Source organism: Schistocerca piceifrons, chromosome 1 (genome assembly GCF_021461385.2).
Source record: "Schistocerca piceifrons isolate TAMUIC-IGC-003096 chromosome 1, iqSchPice1.1, whole genome shotgun sequence".
Taxonomy (NCBI): domain Eukaryota; kingdom Metazoa; phylum Arthropoda; class Insecta; order Orthoptera; family Acrididae; genus Schistocerca; species Schistocerca piceifrons.
The window spans coordinates 19,866,745-19,890,534 of NC_060138.1; the positions used below are offsets into that span (position 1 = coordinate 19,866,745).

A 23,790-nucleotide genomic window follows, 5' to 3' on the forward strand; every position below is an offset into this window, starting at 1 on the left:
ACATCTAATTTATTCCTTTGCAATTGTATTGTGTGGACCTAAGGCATGTTTCTGTGCATAACATTTCATCTGCTAATGCTGGAGACATCCTGAGAGGCTATAAGGCTCAGATAGCAGTCTCAAACTTAAACAGGCTGAGCGCGCCAAATAGTTCGTGTGTATCCGCACAAAAGTTGGGTTGTGCATCATTAGACTGCTGTCTGACATTGTGGAGTCAGGTCAGTGAGTTCTCATTAGGCCCAATAGCTATGTTCCTCTGAGCTAGTGTGCATATTGAATTTGCATAAATTGAGAGTCATTGTATATCTAAAATATGGGGTTAGGTGCATGTTTACTCATGAATTAAGCTCAAAACAGTAGAGTTTCTTAGTATTTTTACTAGAGAAACCATCTTAATGAGAGACCATTATCATCTTAATGAAACACATTTTAATATGAAAAATTTAACACTGAAATACAAAGGTACATTAAAATCATTATTCCGTGCCCAGTGAACCCCTAGCTAGCTCTTGTTAAAACACTAGCATTTTGAAAATTATGATAATAAGGGGTTTTACTTTGCAATCCCCTGGAGCATTTCCTCTGAAAAGGAGGCTGTGTCAGTCTTTTGCAGCCTTAAATCCAGGTGCTGTTTTGTCTTTGGTAGAAGATGTTTGTTTCCAAAACAAGCTCATTTCATCAAGGTCGAAAGCCTGCTTTGCGATATAGATTTTTCTGTCACTGTTTCTTTAAACTTCTTTCCAAATTCCTTGGCTCCTACTTCATCTGCTGCAGCTGCCTCTCCTATCATCTTAATGTTGTGATCAGACCAACCTGAGCTGGCCGAGAAAGGTTCTGGATCGTCCTTTTCTTTCATTATGCTGCATATCAGCTATTGGCTGTAGCTTGAACAGTAACTCCAGAGTGAGACATGTGCTGTTGGTTGCTGTGCTCAATCCAGTGGCTTTGAATTTTTGCCATTCTTTCCCCATCACCTCGAAGTGAGATTTGGTCCTTCTGATTGCACTTAAGTGAGTTGAACGGGAAGCAGTTTTTCGAAATGATTCTGGGTTGTCACACTTTGTGTCAACAATCTGCTCACCTTTCTCATAGCGATCTAAAGTTTTCTCTTTGTTCCTAATGAATACCACTTTTGTACACCCTGATTTTCCTCAGCAGCCGCAGTTTCTTTTCTTTAACGCTATATTTTAAATACAGATTCTGTTGAGTGCTACTTCACAGCTCTGCTGACCTGAACTGACAAATCACATTTTGACAAACACAACAGAGGATGCGCTGACGCATAAATGCTTCCGCATATTGTTAACAGATGGCAGCACTGGAGTTAAAGTTAAAATTGTGAAAATGTGGTCAATGAATCCACATATAAGGAGGTCTACCTGTAACTTCATGTGGGGAAAAGTTGGTGCTGTTTGCTTTATTTAGCACTGAGGCACACAACTTGCCTAATTTGAATCCTCCTCCTTTTCTCTTCACTCTGTTTTTGATTTTTAATTTCTACGGTTTCTCTGTACATCCTAGCACAGTAATGACTGGAACTCGGTAAAAGTACTGTACAAGATAATCAAATTTGATTGTTCTCTGTTCCCAGTACCGATTTATCTGCATTACCCAGAGGAGTGTTCTTTAATCAAAGGTGGCGATGCTTCTTTTATTAGTTGAAATGTAACTTCATCAGATGTGCAAGGACTTTTGTCTACTCCTACCCTGGCAAGCGATGACTGTAAAGCTTTGACAGTTCTCAAATATTTGTGCATTTTTTTTGGCAGTTTAAACTTTCTATCAGTAGCACATATTCTTAGCACTCTGCTGATGTGATAGATTGACTGTTCTTATGAATGGGAGGAGAACTTTCAATTAATCTGATTCTTTTTTGCCGGAAGCTTCAAATGTTTTAAGACACAGTACCCCCATTTATCACTCTCTCAGTGTAACTGTTCCTCCTGTTCTAATTCTTAAATAAGCTCTTCCTCCAACTAGTGTGGCTGAAAGATTCCTTTAGCCCAGACCACCAATGTTATAATTATTCCTGTTTTCTGTTTCGTGTGGTTGCTCTCTCTTTGTGTGTGTGTGTGTGTGTGTGTGTGTGTGTGTGTGTGTGTGTGTGTCTAGATTTTGTGCCTGAAGCTTGTGTCCCCTGTCAGTTTTTCTAAGTACCTGTACATCTGACACAGTATTTAAACTGACAAGACTGTTCACAAATATTTGAACATTTCCGAGGATCTATGACTGCTGTGTGCCACGGCAGGAGTGTGCAAAATTCCTTCACGTCTGGCAATGTGTGCACAGCAACTACTTTAACACCCAGCTTAAAGAACACTAAAACAGTTGTCATCTGGCCGAGACCAATAAGTCGGCAGTACCAGATCGTGCACTGGGAGGAGGGAACCGTCGCTACGTTGTTCTCGGGTTCTGATCATCACATTGTACAGAGAAGCCGTAGAAATTCTAAATCACAAAAACATCTTCAACTGAAAACGAGAGAGACTGAAATTAGACAATTTATGACCCTTAGCACTAAACAAAGCAAACAGCACAAATACTTCTGCGGTACAAACTCCGTAGTGCATCGTGGCTTTACCCCCTGGTAACACAACTGTCCGACTGTTGTGCAGTAATGTATAAAGGATTTCACGTGCTGAGCTTGTTTGAGTTTGAAACCAAAATCTGAGTATTAATAACCTGTGAGGACTGTTAGGCATAGAAACACGTCCCACTAAAATCACCAAGAATATGAAGACAACCAATGCAATTCTGCATTTTATTGTATATTCCTCTTTCTGAAGAACACCTCTCCTCCCCCACCCCCTCCCCACCAATATATTTTTATAAACAAGTTATTTACAAGTTGTTGAATTTTATCATAAGACTGGAGAAACCTTTCCTCTCTCTTATTTCTTCACTATTGTTGTTGTTGTTGTGGTAGTAGTGTTGATGGTCTTCATCCAAAGAGTGGTTAGCCACATCTCTCCGTGCTGGTCTATCCTGTGCAGACTTCTTCATCTCTGTATAGCCACTGCACACTACATATATTTGAACCAGCTTACAGTATTCGTGCCTAGGTCTCACTCTGCAACTTTTACTCCTAACGAGTCTCTCCAGTGTCCAGTTGACTATTCCTCGATGCCACGGAATGTGCCGTATGCTCCAACTTTGTCAAGTTTTTCCATAAATTTCTTTTATCCTCAATTCAGTTGAGTACCTCCTCACTAGTTATTCAATCTACCCATCTAATCTTTAGCATTCTTCTGTAAAAGTAGATTTCAAAAGGTTTGATTCTCTTCTTATCTGAACTGCTCATCTTCCACATTTCATTTCCACAAATGGTTGCACTCCAGACAAATAATACCTTCGGAAAAGACTTCTCGGCCCTTAAATTAGTCCATTCCAGTACTGACCCTCAAAACACAGGTGCCAGGTAGCACCCATCTACTCGGTCTCTGGCTGGTGCACCTAGGATAGGCTACCTGTCAGGTGTCCCTATTATGTGCGTTCTACACACAAGCGAACCACTCGGCTGACCCCACTGGCGGGTGTGAGACCACAGTAGTATGACCACGTACACTACATTTCGTCTGCCTTGCTGCCCCCACCTCAGTCGTTTGCCCACTCCTGCCTAATGCTGCTTGCAGGTGCCCGGCTGCTGACTGGGGGACACTTCAGCTGCAATGGCCTAGCTTAAGTTTATATTAAATGTTAACAAGTTTCCCTTTGTCATAAATGCCTTTTGTATGATTGAGAGTGTGCAGTTTACACCCTCTCTATTTCAACTGTCATCAGTTATTTTGTTGCCAAACAGCAAAACTCATCTGCTACTTTTAGTTTCTCATTTCCTAATCTAATTCCTTCAGCATCAATCATTTAATTTGACTATTTCCAGTCCCTCATTTTACTTTTGTTGCTGTGCATCTTTATAATTCCTTTTCGAGACACTGTCCGTTCTGTTCAACTGCCCATCTGAGTCCTCAGCTGGCTCTGACAGAATACCGTGTGATCGGCAGACCTTATTATTTCTTCTCCCTGAACTTTATTTTGCCTGCCAAATTTCTCTCCTTTGTTTCCTTCGTAGCTTGCTCAGCATAAAGTTTGAGTAACATTAGGGATAGGACACAACCCTGTCTCACTCACTTCTCCCTTTTTTGGCCTTCAACTCTTATAGCTGCAGTCCAGTTTTGTCCAAGTTTTAAATAACTTTTCACTTCCTGTATTTTATCTGTGATACCTTCAAAGTTTCAAAGAGAGTAGTAGAGTCAACATTGTAAGAAGCTTTCTATATGTCTACAAATGCTAAAGATGTAGGTTTGCTTTTTTTCAGCCCATTTTCTAAGGTAAGGTGTAGGGTCACGCCGGCCAGTGTGGCCGAACAGTTCTAGGTGCTTCAGTGTGGAACCACGTGACCGCTGCAGTCGAAGGTTCGAATCTTTAGGTTAGCCAGGTTTAAGTAGTTCTAGGGGACTGATGACCTCAGATGTTAAGTCTCATAGTGCTCAGAGCCATTTTGTAGGGTCAGTGTTGCCTCAAATTATCCTGTGTTTTTCCAGAAGTCGAACAGATCTTCCCCAAGGTAGCCAGCCACTAGTTTTTTCATTCTTGTGTAAATAATTCATGTCAGAATTTTGCAACTGTGACTTATTAAAGCTGAGGGTTCAGAAGTATACACACCTCTCAGCACCTGACACCTTTGAATTGGAATTATTACAGTCTTTTTGAAATCTGAAGGTGTTTCCCCTGTATCAAATATCTTGCAAACCAGGTGGAATAGTTTTGTCACAGCTGGGTTTTGTCATCTTCTCCAGGAGCCTTGTTTCTACTTAGGTCTTTCAGCACTCTATCAAATTCTTCTGTCAGTATCATATCTCCCATCTCATCTTCACCTACTTCCTATTCTGTGTCTATAATATTGTCGTCAAGTGTGTTTCCCCAATATAGACTCTCCATTCATTCATCTTGTCTTTTAGTTTTCTCTCTTTTGCTTAGTAGTGGCTAGTCATCTGACCCCTTGAAACTCATATAGTTGCTTCCTCTTTATTTCCAAAGATCTCTTAAATTTTTCTACAGGCAGCATCTATCTTTCCACTACCCCCATGCCTCTACAGCCCTGCATTTGTCCTGGAGCTATCCCTGCTTAGTCATTTTGCATCTTCTATCACTCTCATTTTTTCAGTCTCATTTCATTTTGCCTATTCTTTTTACATCATTTCTGTATTTTGTCCTTTCGTCTCATAAATTCAGTATCTCAATGATTAATGGAAAATCTCATATAAGATGTGAAACAAATACTAACAAAGAGATAGAGGGGCTGGCCAGTACTTACCTCAGCTCAGTACAGCCGATAGATACACATAAAACAGAACTGAAAATTTACATTCCTAGCTTTCGGAACTTTGTTCCTTCATCAGGGAGGAGAGAGGGGAAAAAAAGGGGAAGAAGGGAAAGTGGATTCAGTTACTCACAACCCAGGTTATGAAGCAACAGGGAAAGGTAAACAGGGAGGGTAGCAAGGATGGAGGCATGGTTGTCAGAGGGAAGCTTCCCTTCCCTCTGACAACCATGCCTCCATCCTTGCTACCCTCCCTGTTTACCTTTCCCTGTTGCTTCATAACCTGGGTTGTGAGTAACTGAATCCACTTTCCCTTCTTCCCCTTTTTTTCCCCTCTCTCCTCCCTGATGAAGGAACAAAGTTCCGAAAGCTAGGAATGTAAATTTTCAGTTCTGTTTTATGTGTATCTATCGGCTGTACTGAGCTGAGGTAAATTCAGTATCTCCTATGTTTTCCAAGGATTTCTACAAGGCCTCGTCTTTCAACCTATGTGATCCTGTGCTGCATTCACTATTTCATCTCTCGAAGCAACTCATTCATCCCCTACTGTATTCTTTGCCCTGTTTTGGTCTGTCGTTGCCCAATTATCCTAATGATACTCTCAGCAACACATGGTTCTTTCAGTTTATCCATATTCCATCCCCATAATTTCATACTTGTTTGTGATTTCTTCAGGTTTACTATGCAGTTCATAATGAATAAATTATGGTCAAAGTCAACATCTGCACTGGAAATATCATAGTTTAAACTGTAGTGTTGAAATCTCTGTCTTACTGCTATGTAATTAGTCTGAAACCTTGCAGTGTCTCCTGCTCTCTTCCACGTATACAACCTTTATTCAAGATTCTCAAACTGAGCATTAGTGATGTTTAAAGTTAGCTCTTTGCAAAATTCTATGAGGCAGCCTACTCTTTCATTCCCTTCCCCTGTTCCGTGTTCTTCTTTTATTTTTGGTGCATCAAACAAGAGGTACAACACAACAAATACTGTGAGAGCACAACTGCTTGCCTGCCGTCTCTCAGTTCTGGGCAGCAGCTGCCAGCTGACACTCTAAACGCAAACCTTTCACTGCTACTGCACCACTTCCTACAGCATGTCATATGCTTCCACCAATAGTGTAGACAGCTGCCACAGCGAGCATTGTGAACTGCAGATTATGTTGCTTCCACTTTGTACTGGTGGGCTTGTGAATTCATCTGCTGACGGGCACCAAGATATGGTACACCACGTATACTTTGGCTACGAGTTCACTTCAGAGCCTGCAGCCAGCTCAGTACAGTGCTCTGGGAACTGCCTTCAGATTTAGTAGTCACTTTTTTTGGAAAACTAGGACCAGTAACAGTGTGTCTCCAAACATTACTATCAGTGATATATACAATATCATAGACTGCAGAGAGACAGCAAAGTTATTTATGTATCATTGTATTAAGTTGAGGACTTTTAAGTGCCATGCATCAAACTGTACCCATATATGTATATATTCTAAATAAATGTTATTTGTTATTTCTTATTGTGTTGCCACAATTCTGTTGTAGGGCACCCTTTCAGCCAAGTTTTTAACAAACATAGCGTGCTATGGCTACCTGTAAGGAGCTGTTGCAGGGAAACATTTTCCTCCTACTGTGGCTGTTTCAGCTGAATTAATAGTAGCATTTAGTTACTACAATATTTCCTTCTCTTCTTTTTACTACTGCTGAACTCCAGTCACCCACAACAATTAAATTTTCGTCTCCCATAACTATCTGGCTAATTTCCTTTATCTCATCACACATTCTTTCAATCTGTGCATCATGTGCAGAGCTAGTAGGATAGCAAATGTTTACTGCTGTTGTGGGTGTTGGAATTGTATCTGTTATGGTTACTACAATGTGTTCATAAAGCTGTTCACAGTAGTTTATCAACATCTTAATTTCAGTTTCATTATTAGTCCTACTCCTGCATTACCACTGATTTTGTCTTAATAATCCTTTACTGATCTGAGTAAAAGCCCTCTCCTTCCTGCATCTCATTTCACTAATTCCAAATGTATCTAGCTTCATCTTATTCATTTCCCTTTCAGATTCTCTAATCTACCTATGTGATAAAGAGATATAAGATTCCACTCTCTGACCCATAGAATGCCAGTTTTGTTTTTCCTGATGACTACATCCTTGTGGGTAGCCCCTGCCCCACAGATTCTAATGGAGGGTTATTTTACATATGGAATTTTTTACCTAGGAGGGTGCTATAGTTATTTAACTGTGCAGTGGAGCTGCATGCCCTCATAAAAACAAATAATGGCTATAGCTTTTACCTCACTTTTAGCAATTTTTTCTCTGTGGTCCATAATTTGCCAAAATATTCTTTGGCATTCTAATGTCCAACAGGTATCATATTTCTTTTCCCTGTTATTTATCTTATCAGTGTCTCAATTTGCTTACATCTTTTGTCAATTTCATCATTTATTATTAATGTGCACATAAAAAGCTGTTGTTGAAAATTTCAAGCAGTGGCTCACTTAGTGTCTCCTAAGCAATTCATAATGATTCCAGCACCTATTATTTCATCTGCAGATAATGTGGTTATTTGCTCAATAAATGCCTTGCCAGAAGCCTTTCTTGTACTACCATTATAGTGAGATATCAATGCCTGACACTTTTCTGCTGATTCAGCATTGTGTTAAGTGCATTAATTGAGGTATATTATGGAGACGCACTGTGTGTGTGTGTGTGTGTGTGTGTGTGTCGCTTCACAATATGTTCCCCCTCAATAGGACCGCAGTAGAATAAGAGGGGGAGTTCCTTTTCCTTTATTTTCATCCTGTGTTGGCCACATGTGCAAATGTCTCAGCAGCTGAGACATGTTATGCAAGAGAGTGGTTAATACATTTTGAAGTATATGATTGGAAAAATAAGTAATGATGCTGCTATTTAAAACTATGGAACTGAATGGATTACATTATGCCAAAGCCAGGAAGCTGTGTGTGTGTGTGTGTGTGTGTGTGTGTGTGTGTGTGTGTGTGTGTGTGTGTGTGTGAACCACTCTGAAAGAAAACAGTTTGTTGAATAGACAAAACAAAATGCAGCTGAATGTTCATCTTCAGTTAATAGCTACATTTAGATTTAAATGGAATTCTAATTAAACAGAATTATCACACAATCAAAAGAAAACTGTATAGTTAGCCATAAGAATGTGTCAACACAGGGAGTGTGAGCTTGGTGACATGATACTGCTTTCTTGAGGACAGGAACATATATTTATTCCCCAATTGCAGACCCGTCCAGATAGGGATGTGTATTAGCTTTTGCTTTCAGTATTCAGTTAGGTGCACTGGCCCCGGATCAAATCCACCTGCCAAATTCATGAGAAGGGTAGATCTGTTGGCCAGCTCGGATGTGGTGTTTCAGCAGTTTCTGATATCGACATCCAACTGATTGAATACTGGGATTAATGAATATTGTGTTGAACAAATTTTTGAATGATTCGGATTATAATAATGAGTCAGGGGACTCAAGAGTATTGAAAGCTTGCAGGGCACTAGTGGAAGTGTCTTAAGCCTCATACAGGAACCAGAAATGGTGTTTTGATGAAAAGAGACAGCCAGAGTTGCAACTAAAATGGATGTTTATTTAGTCATTGACCGGCTTTCAAATTATTGTCCACCAAATTCAATAATTAAACAATGGAAAATCCAGGATGGAATGTAACAGTATTATGAGAAGGAAAGTTGCCACTCGCCATATAGCGGAGATGCTGAGTCACAGATAGAGACAACAAAAATCTGCCTATCTGCAGCTCAGCATCTTCACTATATGGTGAGTGACTACTTCCTTCTCCTAAAATTGTTGAATTGAATAATTAGTTCCTTACTGTGGCAATAACTGCAACAGTAATAAACAACCCAATACAGGTACATTAAGCATATTTACACTTCATGCACCACCAATAGATATTAGTTTCAGTCAAGGAGATTACAGAGTTTATGTGGTCACTAAAAATTATTAATTCTGCTGGCTATGGTTATGTTTCTGGGGCAATGGCCTTGCCTCAGTGGATACACCAGTTCCTGTCAGATCACCGAAGTTAAGGCTGCCGGGTACTTCACAAAATGCTTGCACCCCTACCTGCACTCCCGTCATTGAAGGGCCACTCCCCCTCTCTACACATCCAGTAGGTGAGCTCATTTTAAATGTGCTAGTGTGGTATGGTGGCTGCGCTGGTTGTTGGGTGACTTAACAAGTCACCAGCCGGCAAGATTTCACCAGTCAGAAATCGGCGATGTTTCCTCGATTATGACCGAGCTTATTCTTCGAGATTCGATGTTTGAATTTAAAAGGTTGATGATTGATATAGTTGATGATTGATATAGTTGCTGATTGATATAGTTGCTGATTGATATAGTTGCTGATTGATATAGTTGCTGATTGATATTGTTACTGTATACAGTACATCAGAAGTACATGCAAAAAGATGAGTGGCACAAGAAAAGGTAGTGGCTGGGCCCCTTCGTTACCTATTTTCTTGGTCCAGAACACTTCACGTCAACTGTCTTGTTTTTCCATTACTGCTGCAGCCTAGCAGAAGTTGTATCATAATTGCGTGGGCAAGCTAAATTTGTAAGTTGGGTTGGCAAAACTGATCATGGATTATGTCAGTGTTTCCTCTCTCACATCTCCACAACAGCTTAAAATATTCCCTTAATTCCATCAAGCAAACAATCTGTCTTTTGAGCCTCGCATAACGTATTCAGTCACTTAAAATGTTAATAGGAAGAAAACAGGATGAAGTCGAGCGAAACATCGAGTAGGAGCTTAGAATCAACCTAAACCTTAGTAGGAAGAAATGTAAAATTGGGGAATTTTTAGCATTGATCTTATGGGTTCTTCACAGGGGCTCTCTCTCTCTCTCTCTCTCTCTCTCTCTCTCTCTCTCTCACACACACACACACACACACACACACACACACACACACACACAGAGTCTCCTCTTTGTGCCACACAGCAACCAGTCCTTTTCATAATATTGTTTTTATTCCATCCTGGATTTCCATTGCTTGTTTTAGACCTAGACTTCATGTATTTTACAAATATTTTATTCACAGATTTTTTTAAAGGATGTACACTGAATCATTACTAAATTTATTTCCCCAAGTCACTGTTTTCACCCTTGTCCAGTAGAACTGATACGTCCTTGAACAATTTAAATAATTAAAATGACACTGTTGAAATTAAATTTCAGTAATGCAGTTTTATTGAATTGGAACACTTTTATGATGATCTCCTTCAGCATAAAATACTGTAATTCAGCAATATGCAAAACCTTCAACAAGTCAAATTTAAATACATGAGTGAAATGACAACAGTATGAAATGGATAGTTTGCTACTTAACACAAAGAGGAGGCATTGAGTGCCAAACAAGCACATAAATACTTTTAGCCATTGGACCAAGCCATTCATCATGCATAGATAAAACAAAACATATGAAGGACTTACGCCTGTACTGAATAATATCTAGCAGTCTTTTTTTTCTACGTGCCTTTTTGCCACTCATTGCCTCCTCTTTCTGATGAGTAACGATCTACCCTTTTTATATTGTTGTTATCTCGTCCATGATTTTCCATTGTTTAAATAATGACAATTTCTAATGGGCAACTAGCTCCTTACATGTGGCTATAGCTCACTGTTGACTGACTGTGGCATTGTCCGCAGCACCCGTAGGGAGATTGACATTGGCAGGTTCATAAAATACAGAGCTGTTACACATTCAGTGAAACATAAAATAGAGGAGCTGTAAACATTTCTTCTGAGCATTAGGTTACAGGGTTGTTTTGATTAACCCATAACAATATACTCAATGGCTTTTGTGCTACAACTTATTTGTATGAGCAGGTTTTCGGGAAAATACTTATCTCCGTGTGCTCTACCAAAGCCTAGTAAGAATTTTCTAAAAATTCAAATTTTATATTTGAAATATTTCATTAACTAACACATACCTGTAGTAAAATTATACATCTTTTTGATGTGGAAAAAAAGGGGTTGCAGGACAGTAACACAGATTTTTTTGAGAGATTTGCATTCTAGACACCTAAAGTAATTGTAATGAAACTAATTTAAAATGTTCTACAAATTTTATATGCTTTCCCAAATAAATGCTTTGTATTTGAACTTTACCTCCTTTCCCTCATTTTTGCCAAGTCACATTTGGCCATTATGGACTCTGATTCAGAGAACAGTCCCTCAATTTTAGGCATATTTTCAACAGCATTGATTCGTAGGGTATAACCTACAGTTACACTGAACTTCTTGGTATTGTAGCTATACTCTATGAAGGACCTCGTTGTGTTGCAGTTTGTAACAAGTTGCTCAAAGCCTCCTCTACTTGGATTTGCTCATTTGGAACCTCCATTCTCAATACGTTGTGTCGAGGTTGGTGACGATGAGGACACTGGCGATACTATTGGTAAGCTAACAGTAGTTTTTTTTTAACCTAATTTATTTCGTGGAATAAAAATTATATCAGTCAACAGACTGAGTAATTCTTAAACCTGAATCATCCATTTGCTTGCATCACCTGCATGTAGTGACTTGACAAAATATTTCGGTGTCTTTTAACAAGAAGACAGTATAACCCTAGAATTAGTCTACGCTGTTTTCATTCCTTGCATCATGTTTTTGAACTAACTTTAAGGTTCAACTTTTACAAGCTCTCGGAACCAGAGGCTCCTTCTGGCAGAATAATTGAAGGGGAAGGAAGAAGGGTGAAGGAAGAGGACTGGAGATGTTCAGGAAAATGGACAGTTCAGAAAAGTCATCCAGAACCCTGACCCAGGGGAGACTTACTGGACAGGATGAGAAGGAATGATTGTACCCCTATTCCTAAACCTCTCCAGTCCTTTTCCTTCACCTCTATTCCTGCCTCTTCAAATCGTCTGCCAGAAAAGGAGTCACCCACTCCAAAAGCTTGTAAAAGTTAAACCTTTTGGTGTGTGTGTGTGTATTCCCTTGCCGCCACTTGGTGAGTAGATTTTTATTATCTATCCATTTATGTTATAATGCTTCATTTTGTGGGAAACTTCAACGCACTGCTATCCACAAAAAATTCAGCAGAATTCCATACTGCTGTGGCTCAAGCACTTTCTACATAATGTTTGCAATGTGACTGTTATTATCCCTTTATATTGGTGAAATGTTGAGAGTTAATGGTATACTTAATAAGTTAGATATTTTGTGTAAGACTTCATACACAACGGTAAGGGGAGGTGGACTACAGAGTAATGCAGCAACTGTCTTCATAGGAAAGCTGGACAGGAGCAGAAAAAGTAATGCAACAAACAGAAGATTTGCTAACTTGTATCTCTCAAAAAAAAAAAAGGCAGCAAGAAGTAGAGCCCAGCTCTGTACAACAGTAACAGTGGTGGTGACGGAGCCACGACTGGGCAGCGTCGGCACAACTTCGTGTAGCGATGTGGCTCTGAGCACGAGAGGGCTGAGTCACTGCTGCGGTGACAGAGTGTTCTCGTGGTCTCGAGCCACTGAGTTCACCGGATCCCCCACAACCATTATCGCTGTCTCATAGAAACTAACAGCTCTGTTGCTACTGTTGCCCACGGGGTGGTACTGATATGTGAGACCACGTCCCTCCAGCTGAACATCCTCCTCCCTCTCATCACGTCGTGCAGGTGAGCAAACGACGACGGGAGAAGGGTTCCGTGCAGGTGGCCGAAACTGAGGCCGGTGCTGAGCCCCTGCCCCTACCCTGGCATGTGCCTCGAGCCTGCCTGGGAACATCGGACAAAAAACTGGACAGATAGTGTGCACCTCTGTACAGAGCCAGAGCAGCAAACTGAGACAGAGCCATCTTGACGACTGCAGGGGGAAGTGAGACAGCACGTGGTACAGCTGCCAGAAAGAGTGGCTCGTTTCTAGACGACAGTGGCTGTCAAGACAGCGACGACCGTGAAAGAGTGTCAACTTCTGTCGGCCGTGGGACTGGTGCCGACAGTGCGGGGTCCACGCGAGACAGGTGCAGTGAGGGCTGCTGCATCCATCCGGGCATGGAATCTGAAAGCACAAAGCTTATGGCAGGATCATTCAATTCACGTGGACAAATTTGATTCTGGTGCATCTCAGCGGACCTCTTGGTCCCTGCAGAAGAAATATAGAATGTCCAATACTTCATACGATGGTGCCTCACTCTCAGTGTCTCTATCTGCCATACAATCTGTAAAAGACCAAATTGTTAATTTTATACTTTGCTATCTGGGCAGAGTGGGTACTGCATACCATGGTGGTGCAGCAACTGAAGCAGAGATGCAACAGCTCCGTCTGTGTAACATCTTTGCCGGCAATGGTCCATTGCGTGGCTGGGAGTGGCAGGAAGACAGAAGAGCAACAGAGCTTTATCCCACATGTGGGATGCACAAGGCTTGTCTGTACAAAGTGTTCAGCTTCACCATTGGACTGCAAATGGAACGGTGCACTTGTGAGGTGTTTGACACTGGAGGTGATGTAAAACAATTCAAATTCGGTGGCAATAAATTGATGTCCGTTGTCAGTTACAATCACTTCAGGTAATCTCTTGATACAGGGTACTTTTCCGGCTCAATATTATGTAAAAATCAACACCTATTTCTTTCAGGCACTAGAATGAGATTTCCACTCTGCAGTGGAGTGTGCGCTGATATGAAACTTCCTGGCAGATTAAAATTGTGTGCCCGACCGAGACTCGAACTCGGGTCCCGAGTCCGAGTCTCGGTCGGGCACACAGTTTTAATCTGCCAGGAAGTTTTTTTCAGGCACTGTTTACAATGTATATGTTTTAGAGATTTTTTGTTGATATCGGGTAATGCAGCACACTTTATAAACAGATTAGAAGTATTTTGAATATTTTTGAACTTGATTAGGGTTATTAAAAAAATTACAAAGAAATGGATGCAATTTTCTTTTTCCAAAATGCTTCCTCAAGTTGAAGTACCATTTAATCCAATGTTATACATTTGAAGGAGTCCAAACAATTACCAGATATGCATGACATGATGGTTGAGGTACTAGACCTATTTAATTCCACCTATTATGTATATTACAATGATTAAAAAAAATTACCTCTTACATTTTAATTTATAATTTTTTTCCTAATAAAAATGTTATTTTTTCTATAATTTAGTTGATTCTGCAATAAAACTTTGGTCTACTACATAAGTATGAACTATTTCAAGTTACAGAAAAAAAAATAGAGCAATGCTTTATAAACTGTAAAATTCAGCTTGCGGGAAATGCGAATAAAGATATGAATCCAATTTAACTGTGCCTCAGAACATTCCTGAAGCATAGTCTTCGTCCAGCAGCATTTCTTTATCTTCAAGCTAACTCTTGACATTCGTTTTAGCACTTCTTGCTTCTTTGGTAACTTGAAGAGCGAATCTTTCAGCTTCATGCACCCGTTGTCTGTCACACGCAAGCAATTGATCTTCCAGATTAGAGCCACATTTGATGCCTAAATTTCTCAGGACTTCCATTTTTCCTGTCACTCCATCTACTACACCAACTTTTAATGTATTTAGTCCTAGAAAAACATTCTAGGTTAATCTTTCCCATATGCAATGGTTGAAACTTTCATTTGTATTCTGAGTGTGCCCATGAAGACATTTACTAAGCAAAACAGGATCACTCAGGTTTCTAAAAGTTGGTTTTGTTTCATTCATAACAGGCTCAGGAAGAGAATGCTTATGATGGTATATTTGACCACTTTCTTTTGCTTTTTGGTAACCTCACCAAGAATCTGCTCCTTTAGGGCAAAGTCTGTGAACGGGGTGGTCATCTGTGGACAACTTATGAAAGTAGGTGGCCCACACAGCTTTTCTCATTGCTCTAACATCATCCAGAGGTGCAGTTCTTCTAATGGCCAGTCCATAAACATCTGTGTCTTGTGCAACAGTAAAGCAACAAGAAGCAGAGGGCTCATCAGATGCCGAATCTGGACGAATAGGGAGGCAAGAAAGAGCATCTTCATTGGCATACTTAGAAGTGGGCTGATGCGCGGTCTCATATTGGTAATTTGTCAAAAGAAGAGCCCCTCCGTTCCATTTTCTGCACTGTGCGAATTGGCGCTGACTGAGAATGACTGTACAAAGATTGTAGGGTTTTGTGGTCAATGACCAAGCAAAAGTTTCTGCCAAAAAGATATGAGCCACTTGTTCATGAAGAGCCTGAACAAGGGGACAAGCTCAGTAAATGTGGCTGTGCATTGTCCACCATTGTGACGTGGGCAACAAAATTATTAGCTTTGCTTAAACCCATAGAAAACAAGTCCTGAAGTTTTGCACGTAACTTACAACACTCTCCCGAGGATCAAAGGAAGTATCCGAAAGTATGTTTGTCCTGATTGCTTAACCCAAAAAAATCAAGATGGTCTAGACCAAAAATATTAGCACTGTTTTATGAGGAAAACACTGAGAATGTCACTGTCCATGCCACATTCTGGAAAGATGTGAGAAGACTACAAGTGCCTAAGACACAATTGTCTCGGCCAGTACGCACCGTCAGCATATGGTGCGATGTGCACAACTTAAGTTTGCCAAACAATTTTTAAGTGCTAATGTTGAGGAAAGTTACTGAAGCACCAGTGTGAAGTTGCAGATGGACTGATTGTCCAGCAGTGGTAAGTGACACAAAAAGGTTTTAGTCTTCATGTGCCTCTGCAAATGAGGTGGGAGCCATTACTGAATGACTGTTACACTGTGGTTTTGCACTTATGACACTGAGGACTTTGAAACGCACTGCACGCTGTTTGTGACTTAAACTTGCACGAAGGAGTAGCAGAAAGAGGTGCCTTAGGCTTCTGTAAGCATACAGACTGTACACGTCCCCGTTTGCCACAAAAAGTTGCTTCACGTGAGGGGCAAGATCAATGTGTGTGTGCTATATTACAGTGAGGGCACAGCCTCACACCAGTCAGACGCGACACTGGTTTACGCACGCACTGTTACTGTGGCTGGCCAGTCCACTTATCACGAGCTATCTGCGAGGCCTGTTTACAGCAGCTATCTACAAAACAAACAGGCACTACCTCAAAACTATTTGCTGCACTTTCACAGGAACACCAATAGTCTAGAATCTTGCAGAACCTGTTGCAGTGAAAGGTCCGGGTATTTTAGAATCTGTTCCCAAATTGTACGGTCAGCTACACTGTGTTTCATGGCACCATGAATCATTTTATCACTGTAATACTTGCCTCAATCACATTTGAATCTACACGGTTTAGAAAGGCCTTGCAAGTCAGCCACCACTGACAGTATGTCTGTGTTTGTTACTTACACAACACAACCACTTGAATCACTTGAAACCTGCTCTCATAACACTTTGTAAGCAACTGTAGTAAATATTCGTAGTCTATCAACTCAGGTGGCGATGTGGTAAAAAGTTTGGTACACAAGCAGTACAGAGTCACTCCTACCGTGGCCAAGAAATAGGAATGTCCGTCAGTACTCTATGTACGATGTGCTGCTGCACGTGTGTTGAACTGTGCGAGGTACTCTTTCTGGTCTCCCTTCCCCTCACCCAACTCGTGAAATGGCAGTACTTATACAGGCGGCATCTTGCGTGAAGTCACCTGCACTGTCACGAAAAGATTCGTCACGTCAAGCAGTTGCGCCTCGTGTTGACTCTGAAACTGAAAAAACTGCGTCAGATCGACTACAGAAAGTGTGGCAGGTGGTCGTGGCTCGGCAGCTGTAGTAAATGAGCAGTGCACAAAATAACAAATACAAACAGTGAAAATCAAAAAGGACGCAAATAAGCAAGAAAAAGTGAAAAGAGGTACGAAAGCATCAAACTTGGAACCTAGAACGTAAAAAGTACAAACAAGGCAAACAGTAGGTGCCCAGAAAACAGTTAATTGAAAGAAGGCAACTAAAAAGATGACAGAACACAGAGACTGCTACACGTGGGTACCACAGCTCAACACCAGACATGTACGGCTTCATATACTACATTAAGGAGAGGTGGGCTAGAGAGTAGTGCTGCAACTGTTGTTCTAGGAAAGATGGACAGAAGCAGAAATGACTAGTGAAAAAGTTAACACGACAAACAGAAGATTTACTTAACTTGTATTTCTCCGAATGAATGGAAACTAAATACATCTAATACAGTAAAAAATAGAGTCCAGCTATTAGGACAGCAACAATGACGGTGATGGAGCTGCGACTAGGTAGCGTCGGCATAGCTTCACGTAGCGACGTGGGTCTGAACACGATTGAACTGAGTTGCTGCCGCCAACCCTCCCGTATTGCAGCAACAGAGGGCTACTCTCGCGGTACCGAGCCGCTAGAGGCAGGACTCGGCAGGCGCGGTCTGTCGAGTCCACCGGATCCCATGTGACCCCTATTGACATCTCACGGAAACTTGCAATTCCATTGCTATCTCTCCCGGCGGGTGGTATCGATATGTGATACTACAGTATACAGTCACAGTGTTGTTTAGCCTAAGCAGTCTGAGGAATGGGTAAGTTTAAACGAAAGTCTCTGCCTCTGCTGTAAACACTAGTGTCTTCTGAGGGTGGTAGCGAGGGAGTATAACCATTCTGCTTGGAGGTCAGGCCTCCAAAAACTATGCACAAAAGTTATCAGTTATTTTCAAGCTTTCAGTGAAGATTTTAATTGGATCTGGCCCCTGCATTTGCACGTGCCATTAGTGTTTGACATTCCACATTTACTCAGTACGTGGATGTCGCACAGAGTACATAGTGGGGAACGAAAGGATTTTGAAGTACCGGTTCGTCTGGTGAACCGAGTTGCAAGGAAGTATTCCTGTTGCTGAGTGGCTAATATTTAGCAACACATTTTTATTTTGAGAGAGGAATGATGATCAGTCTGAAGAAGTGCTTGCTGTCAATTTAATTTTTAAGCAATGTAGGACTCTGGGGTTTGTATTCTCTTCGAGGAAAATTTGACTGCTAGGAAGTGGTGCTGAGTATTGAAAGGCATTTGCAGTGCTTTTGATACAAATTCTAACAGAATGTTGCTGTATTTTGTCTAATCTGGTGAGTGTAAACTTGATGTCACAGTGGTAAAATTCTGAGTCAGCACCAGAGATCGGCACAGGATGAGCATTGGAGCCGGGTGTGTTCCCCACTGAGTATGAGCCTACACACAGAGAATGTTTTCTGGAAGAAGCTGTCAAATGTGAGTGTCCCACTTCAGGTTTTAGTCATATATTTGATATAAGGTCATGGTGACATTGTATGGTCTAACAAATTCATCCACAGGGCAAGAAGATATGTACATTTGCAAGTGAACGCTACTTCTTGGGAGTTGCGAGGTGATGCTGCTAGACTATTTTGTATTAGATGACCCCCAAGCAATATTGCAAGTATCCTAGAGTATGTGGGCATTGAGTAGAAACATATGTCATCTCACTGTATGACAATACAGGATGTTTATAAATGAGTATCGGGGTTTTAACGCTCCATAATATTTATTACATTAAACTTACAATTATAAATGGTATGTCAAATGAAAGAGCAACTCAGACAGTTTTACAAAGAACCTTATAAATGTTCAGTGTGAGCACCATGTGTCACACAGCACACGTAAAGTCTATAGCAGAGTTCTTCCCAAGCCTAATGACAGGGCTTGCTTTGCACGGCCTCCACATTCACCCGACCTAACGCCATGCGATTTTTTCCTTTGGGGCTTCATCAAGGATCGTGTGTACATGCCTCCGCTACCAGCAGATCTCCCTGAATTAAGAAACCGTATTGAAGCAGCTGTTGTTACAATCACTGAAGACACTCTTATCAACGTTTGGGAAGAACTTGGCTATAGATTTGATGTGTGCCATGTGACAAATGGTGCTCAAATTGGACATTTATAAGGTTCTTGATAAAACTGTTTGAGTTGTTCTTTCATTTGACATATCATTTATAACTGTAAGTTTAATATAATAAATATTATAAAGCGTTAAAACCCCGATATTCATTTATAAACACCCTGTTTATAGGTGTACAATATTGGGCTGAAGACTGTCCCCAAAGGGAAGCATTGTGATATTCATTTGGTCCACATCTCATTCTTCAACTGAACATAAGTCCAACAGATGTACAATAGCATAGGATTTCCCAGTGTAGTAATTCGTGGCACGTTCATCACATCGACAGCCAATTACAAACCTAACAAAAATACCACAGGTATGACATGCCACAGTATACCTGTGATGAAGGTATCTGGAATTCTAAAATACTAAATCTTATATGTTAGTATGGAAATGAGCACATTATTATACATAGCTGAGGTACCAATGAAGACTGTGGTGAGGAAGTTGCCCTAATGCAAAGGCCAAACATATAGTGCACACATTTAAGAACCTCATACTGAAATTAATTGTACCTTTTATCAGTCTGTTCATTCCTGAGACCAGGTAAATGCCTTGTTCTTCGACTTCTGGAAAGTGCCAAAACAGTTTCGCACTGGCACCTAATGAACAAAATAAGAGCTTACAGAATGTCGTACTGACTGAAGAGTTCAAGCAAATGGAACACTGTATGTCACTATGAATGGAGGAAAGTCTTCAGAAGTAAAAGTAACATGGGAAGTGCCCCAGGGGAGTGTTACGGGACTGCTACTTTTCACAATATAAATGACGTAGCAGATAACATCGAAAGTTGCACGAGGCTTTTCGCTGGCTATCGTATATGGAGAAGTAGCAAAGTTGTATAATTGTAACGAAATGCGGGATGACCTGCAGACGATTGACACTCGGTGCAGGGAGTGGCAATTAACCCTCGACACAAACAAATAGATGTGTCGTGAGTACTTAGACAGAAAGATCCTTTACTTTATGATCACACAGTGGTAGAACAATCACTGGAAACAGTTACTTCCATAAATTATCTCACTGAAGTATGTGTATGGAGTGGTTTGAAGTGTAACGAGCACATAAAATTAATTGCAGATAAGGCAAGACTGAGATTCAATGGAATAATGCTCCGGACATGTAGTCCGTCAACAAAGTAACTTATAAAACATTTGTTCTACTAATACTCAAATATCGCTCATTATTCTGAGATGCGAACTGGACAGGACTGATAATGGAAATAGAGAAGATCCAAAGAAGAGCAGCATCTTTCATTACAGATTTGTTTAGCAAGCACAATAGCATCGAGGAGATGGTCAGCCGACTCCCTGGCAGATATTGAAAGAGAGGTGTTCTACAACATGTGGGGTCTACTGCGAAAGTTCTGAAAGCATACTTTCCTAGAAGAGTCAACCAGTATGTGTATCTCACAAAAAGACCATGAAGATGAAATTATAGATATTTGGGCCCAAATGGTGGCTTACCACTAATTGTTCTTCCCACAAACCAACCACAACGGCAACAGGAAAAGGGGGAAGTGGCACAGGTATGCAAAGTATCCTCCACCACACACAAAAAGGTAGATTGTGGTGTATAGATGTAGGTGCAGCAATAAACAGCTGTCCCAGAAAAACACAGACAAGATGTTAGCTGTCAATAATGCATGATTATCAAATGTTCGTTTTTGTTCTCTGAAGCCATTTTTGGTGCTCAGCAGTAAATAATTGTGTTCCATAAGCAATTCCAGTTTATTTCAGAAGTCTGTTCCAGAGTTTCATTGATACATTAGCTTTACGTGTAAGACCTATACTTCGATGTCATTCCACCCTCAGAGTAATGGGAAGGCCAAACATAAGGTGCACACATTTGAGAACCACGTGGAAATATCTGTTTCTGTGTGCTCGGCAGAAGGAGCACTTGTAATGTTCCTCGGTATCTGTGGACCAGTGGTGATCGACAGTAGCTGGCTTACACAATTCTGCTCGCTCATACCCGGAGCCTGCACTGTCTACGAGTCTCCGCCTTACCGTCGTCGTTCTGGCAACCTCGTATGAGCCTTGGAGTTGAAGCAGGCTGTTGTTACCTGGTAACAGGATAAACGTCTCCACACAGTTGCAGTGCCCGACAGCTATCGGATGTGGAACACGACTGTGCCCACAGACAAATACCGTATTTACTCGAATCTAAGCCGCACTTTTTTTCCTCTTTTTGTAATCCAAAAAACCGCCTGCAGCTTAGAATCGAGTGCAAAGTAAGCGGAATTTCTGAAAAATGTTGGTAGGTGCCGCCACAACTAACTTCTGCCGTCGAATATTTGTAGCGCTACACAGGCATGCTTTGCAGGCACAAAGATAAATGCTGGCGCCAAAACCTCTGAGTCAGTAAATAAATTAAAAAAAAAAAAAAAAAAAAAAAAAAAGTGGAAGACCAGCTTTTTTTCTCCGCCCCAAGTTTCGACCACTGCATTTTCATACATTATCCAATGAAGTAAATACAAATTCCGTATTGTTCATCATTGAATGTAGCAGCATTTCTATGTACTATGAAAATCCAACTGGCAAGACTGTTTGGGATGTTTGTCAATATGGCCAACTCTACATTCTGAATTTTTGCCTACCTGTGAGAAGAGATGGTTGCTAATAGGAACTTTTATGAATTGTGAATCACATGCAGTATATCCTCTTCACCATAAGAATAATACGAATATAAACATTTTGTCATGTATTCTTTCGTGTTTGCTGCTATCTCATTTAAATCCTGTCTGCCTAATAAAGTACGAAACTAGTGTGAGACAACAGCAAACGCGGAAGAATATACATATCATGTCATGTTTATATTCATATTATTCTTATGCCTAATAGTGATACAATCAGAAATGAAGCATGGCAATTGACCAGATTTTTAAATCTAAGATGACTCTAATTTCTGTGCAGAATGTAATGTACAAAAGAGGCGTCTGCAAACATTTTCAAATGGCGAAAAATTTTAGCTAAACTCTCGTTCAGAACATCTTCTATCACACGCAGGCTATTATTTGGTTCTTGTTGATCATTATCAAAGAAAGCAGCAGTGTAAGTAACAACAAATAGCAGTCTCTTACCATTGTTTCGCTAATGAGACGATTCCTCTCTTTTTTTTCTTTAATTGTAAGCGCCGGTAGCGCGCACAAAAGCAAGCCATGCCGCGAGCGGTGACAGGCTGTAAACACGCACTATCAGAATGTGAGAAACAATGCATGACACAGTATAGTAATGCATTTTCAGCTTAGAGTGTCGTAAACACCTATAACAAAGAGAATAGCACTTATCAGATCAAAGAAAAATAAGCAATCGATTCAAACCAGACGAAGCACGTGAAAAAGGAAGGGTACCGTATAAATACGGACGGAGCGCCTGATGCGTAGCAATGGCTACCTGGTAAAGCTTAACTGCTAAGCTTACGACTCGAACCAAACTACTGTAGCTGTATCGTCATTCATTCGACCTAAATTGTGTCTCATATTACAATGGACCAACTTAGTTTCGATTTGCAGGTGCGGCCTAAAACTTTTCTCTCCCCTTGAATTTCGAGTCTCAAATTTCAGGTGTGGCTTAGATTCGGGAAATTTTTTTTTTCCTTGATTTCGAGTCTCATTTTTCAGGTGCGGCTTAGATTCGAGTGCTGCTTAGATTCGAGTAAATACGGTAAGGACGGTGACTCGGCTTCTCTCTACGACTCTACATTTGACGTCAGATTCGTTGTTTACTTTGCTTGTGGGATCTGGCAGTAGAGTGGACTGGTGTTGCAAGTCCAATTAGTATTTATTAAGTGACTGTTGATGAGAGAATTGTGTATGTGCTATTTTCTCCAATAGAGTTATATTCAGTTTTGCTGGACCAACATCACCGTGGTAGAACCAGATGTTTGTTTCCTGTATCATTGCAGCATAACCACATTTTACCACAACTTGGAGTCTACAATATTTATTTTGATACAATTTTGAACACTGAGCCTCCTGTTCATGGTGTAATACCCTCAAGATATATTTTCTATATGTGATGTATGTTCTTTCAGACAGTTTTGATCCTTGAGCCACTATGAATCAAGACACAAAGGAATTAATGATGTTAGCTGCCAAAGGGTATTGATCTAAAACAGTAGGAAAAATTAAAAATTCACGAGGACAGGGATTCGAAACCGGGTCTTCCGCGTACTAGGCAGATGTGCTGACCACTGTGCAGTCATCGCAACTCTGTGGACTACCCTAGCACACCTCCCGTCAGACCCAAATTCTCAACTTGTCCACACAGTACTGACGTACTGCCCGTTGCCCACTATCCTCATTACTTGCGGCATTTCGCCGATCCTTGTAAGAGTTCAGACGTGGTGTGCATCTGCACTGAAGTGGTCACTTGGTTGTCCTCATCATAATTATAGATGTGGGATGCATTCTTTCAGACATTAATTGAGTAGCCACAATGACTTAAACCACAAAGGAATTACAGAGATTGGCTGTGATTTAAATCAATGGGGAAAGTTGAAAATTTGTACCAGACTAGGATTTGAACCATAGTGGCAGGATCGTTGTCTCTGGAGACTTCAGTATTCTCATTCCATGATATTTCCCTCACAGGATCATAACTATTTTATGAGTGTGTCTTTGG

The 23,790-nt window shown here is 40.7% G+C and overlaps 1 protein-coding gene across 1 annotated transcript in view; it reads left to right on the top strand.

Annotated features, from left to right (window-relative positions):
* LOC124794779 (ubiquitin-protein ligase E3B) overlaps positions 1 to 23,790 on the top strand; it is a 283,854-nt gene that overhangs the window by 250,124 nt on the left and 9,940 nt on the right. The window contains exon 16 of the mRNA XM_047258416.1: positions 11,648 to 11,759. Coding sequence (XP_047114372.1) covers positions 11,648 to 11,759 — 112 coding nt within the window. The remainder of the gene's footprint in view (positions 1 to 11,647; positions 11,760 to 23,790) is intronic.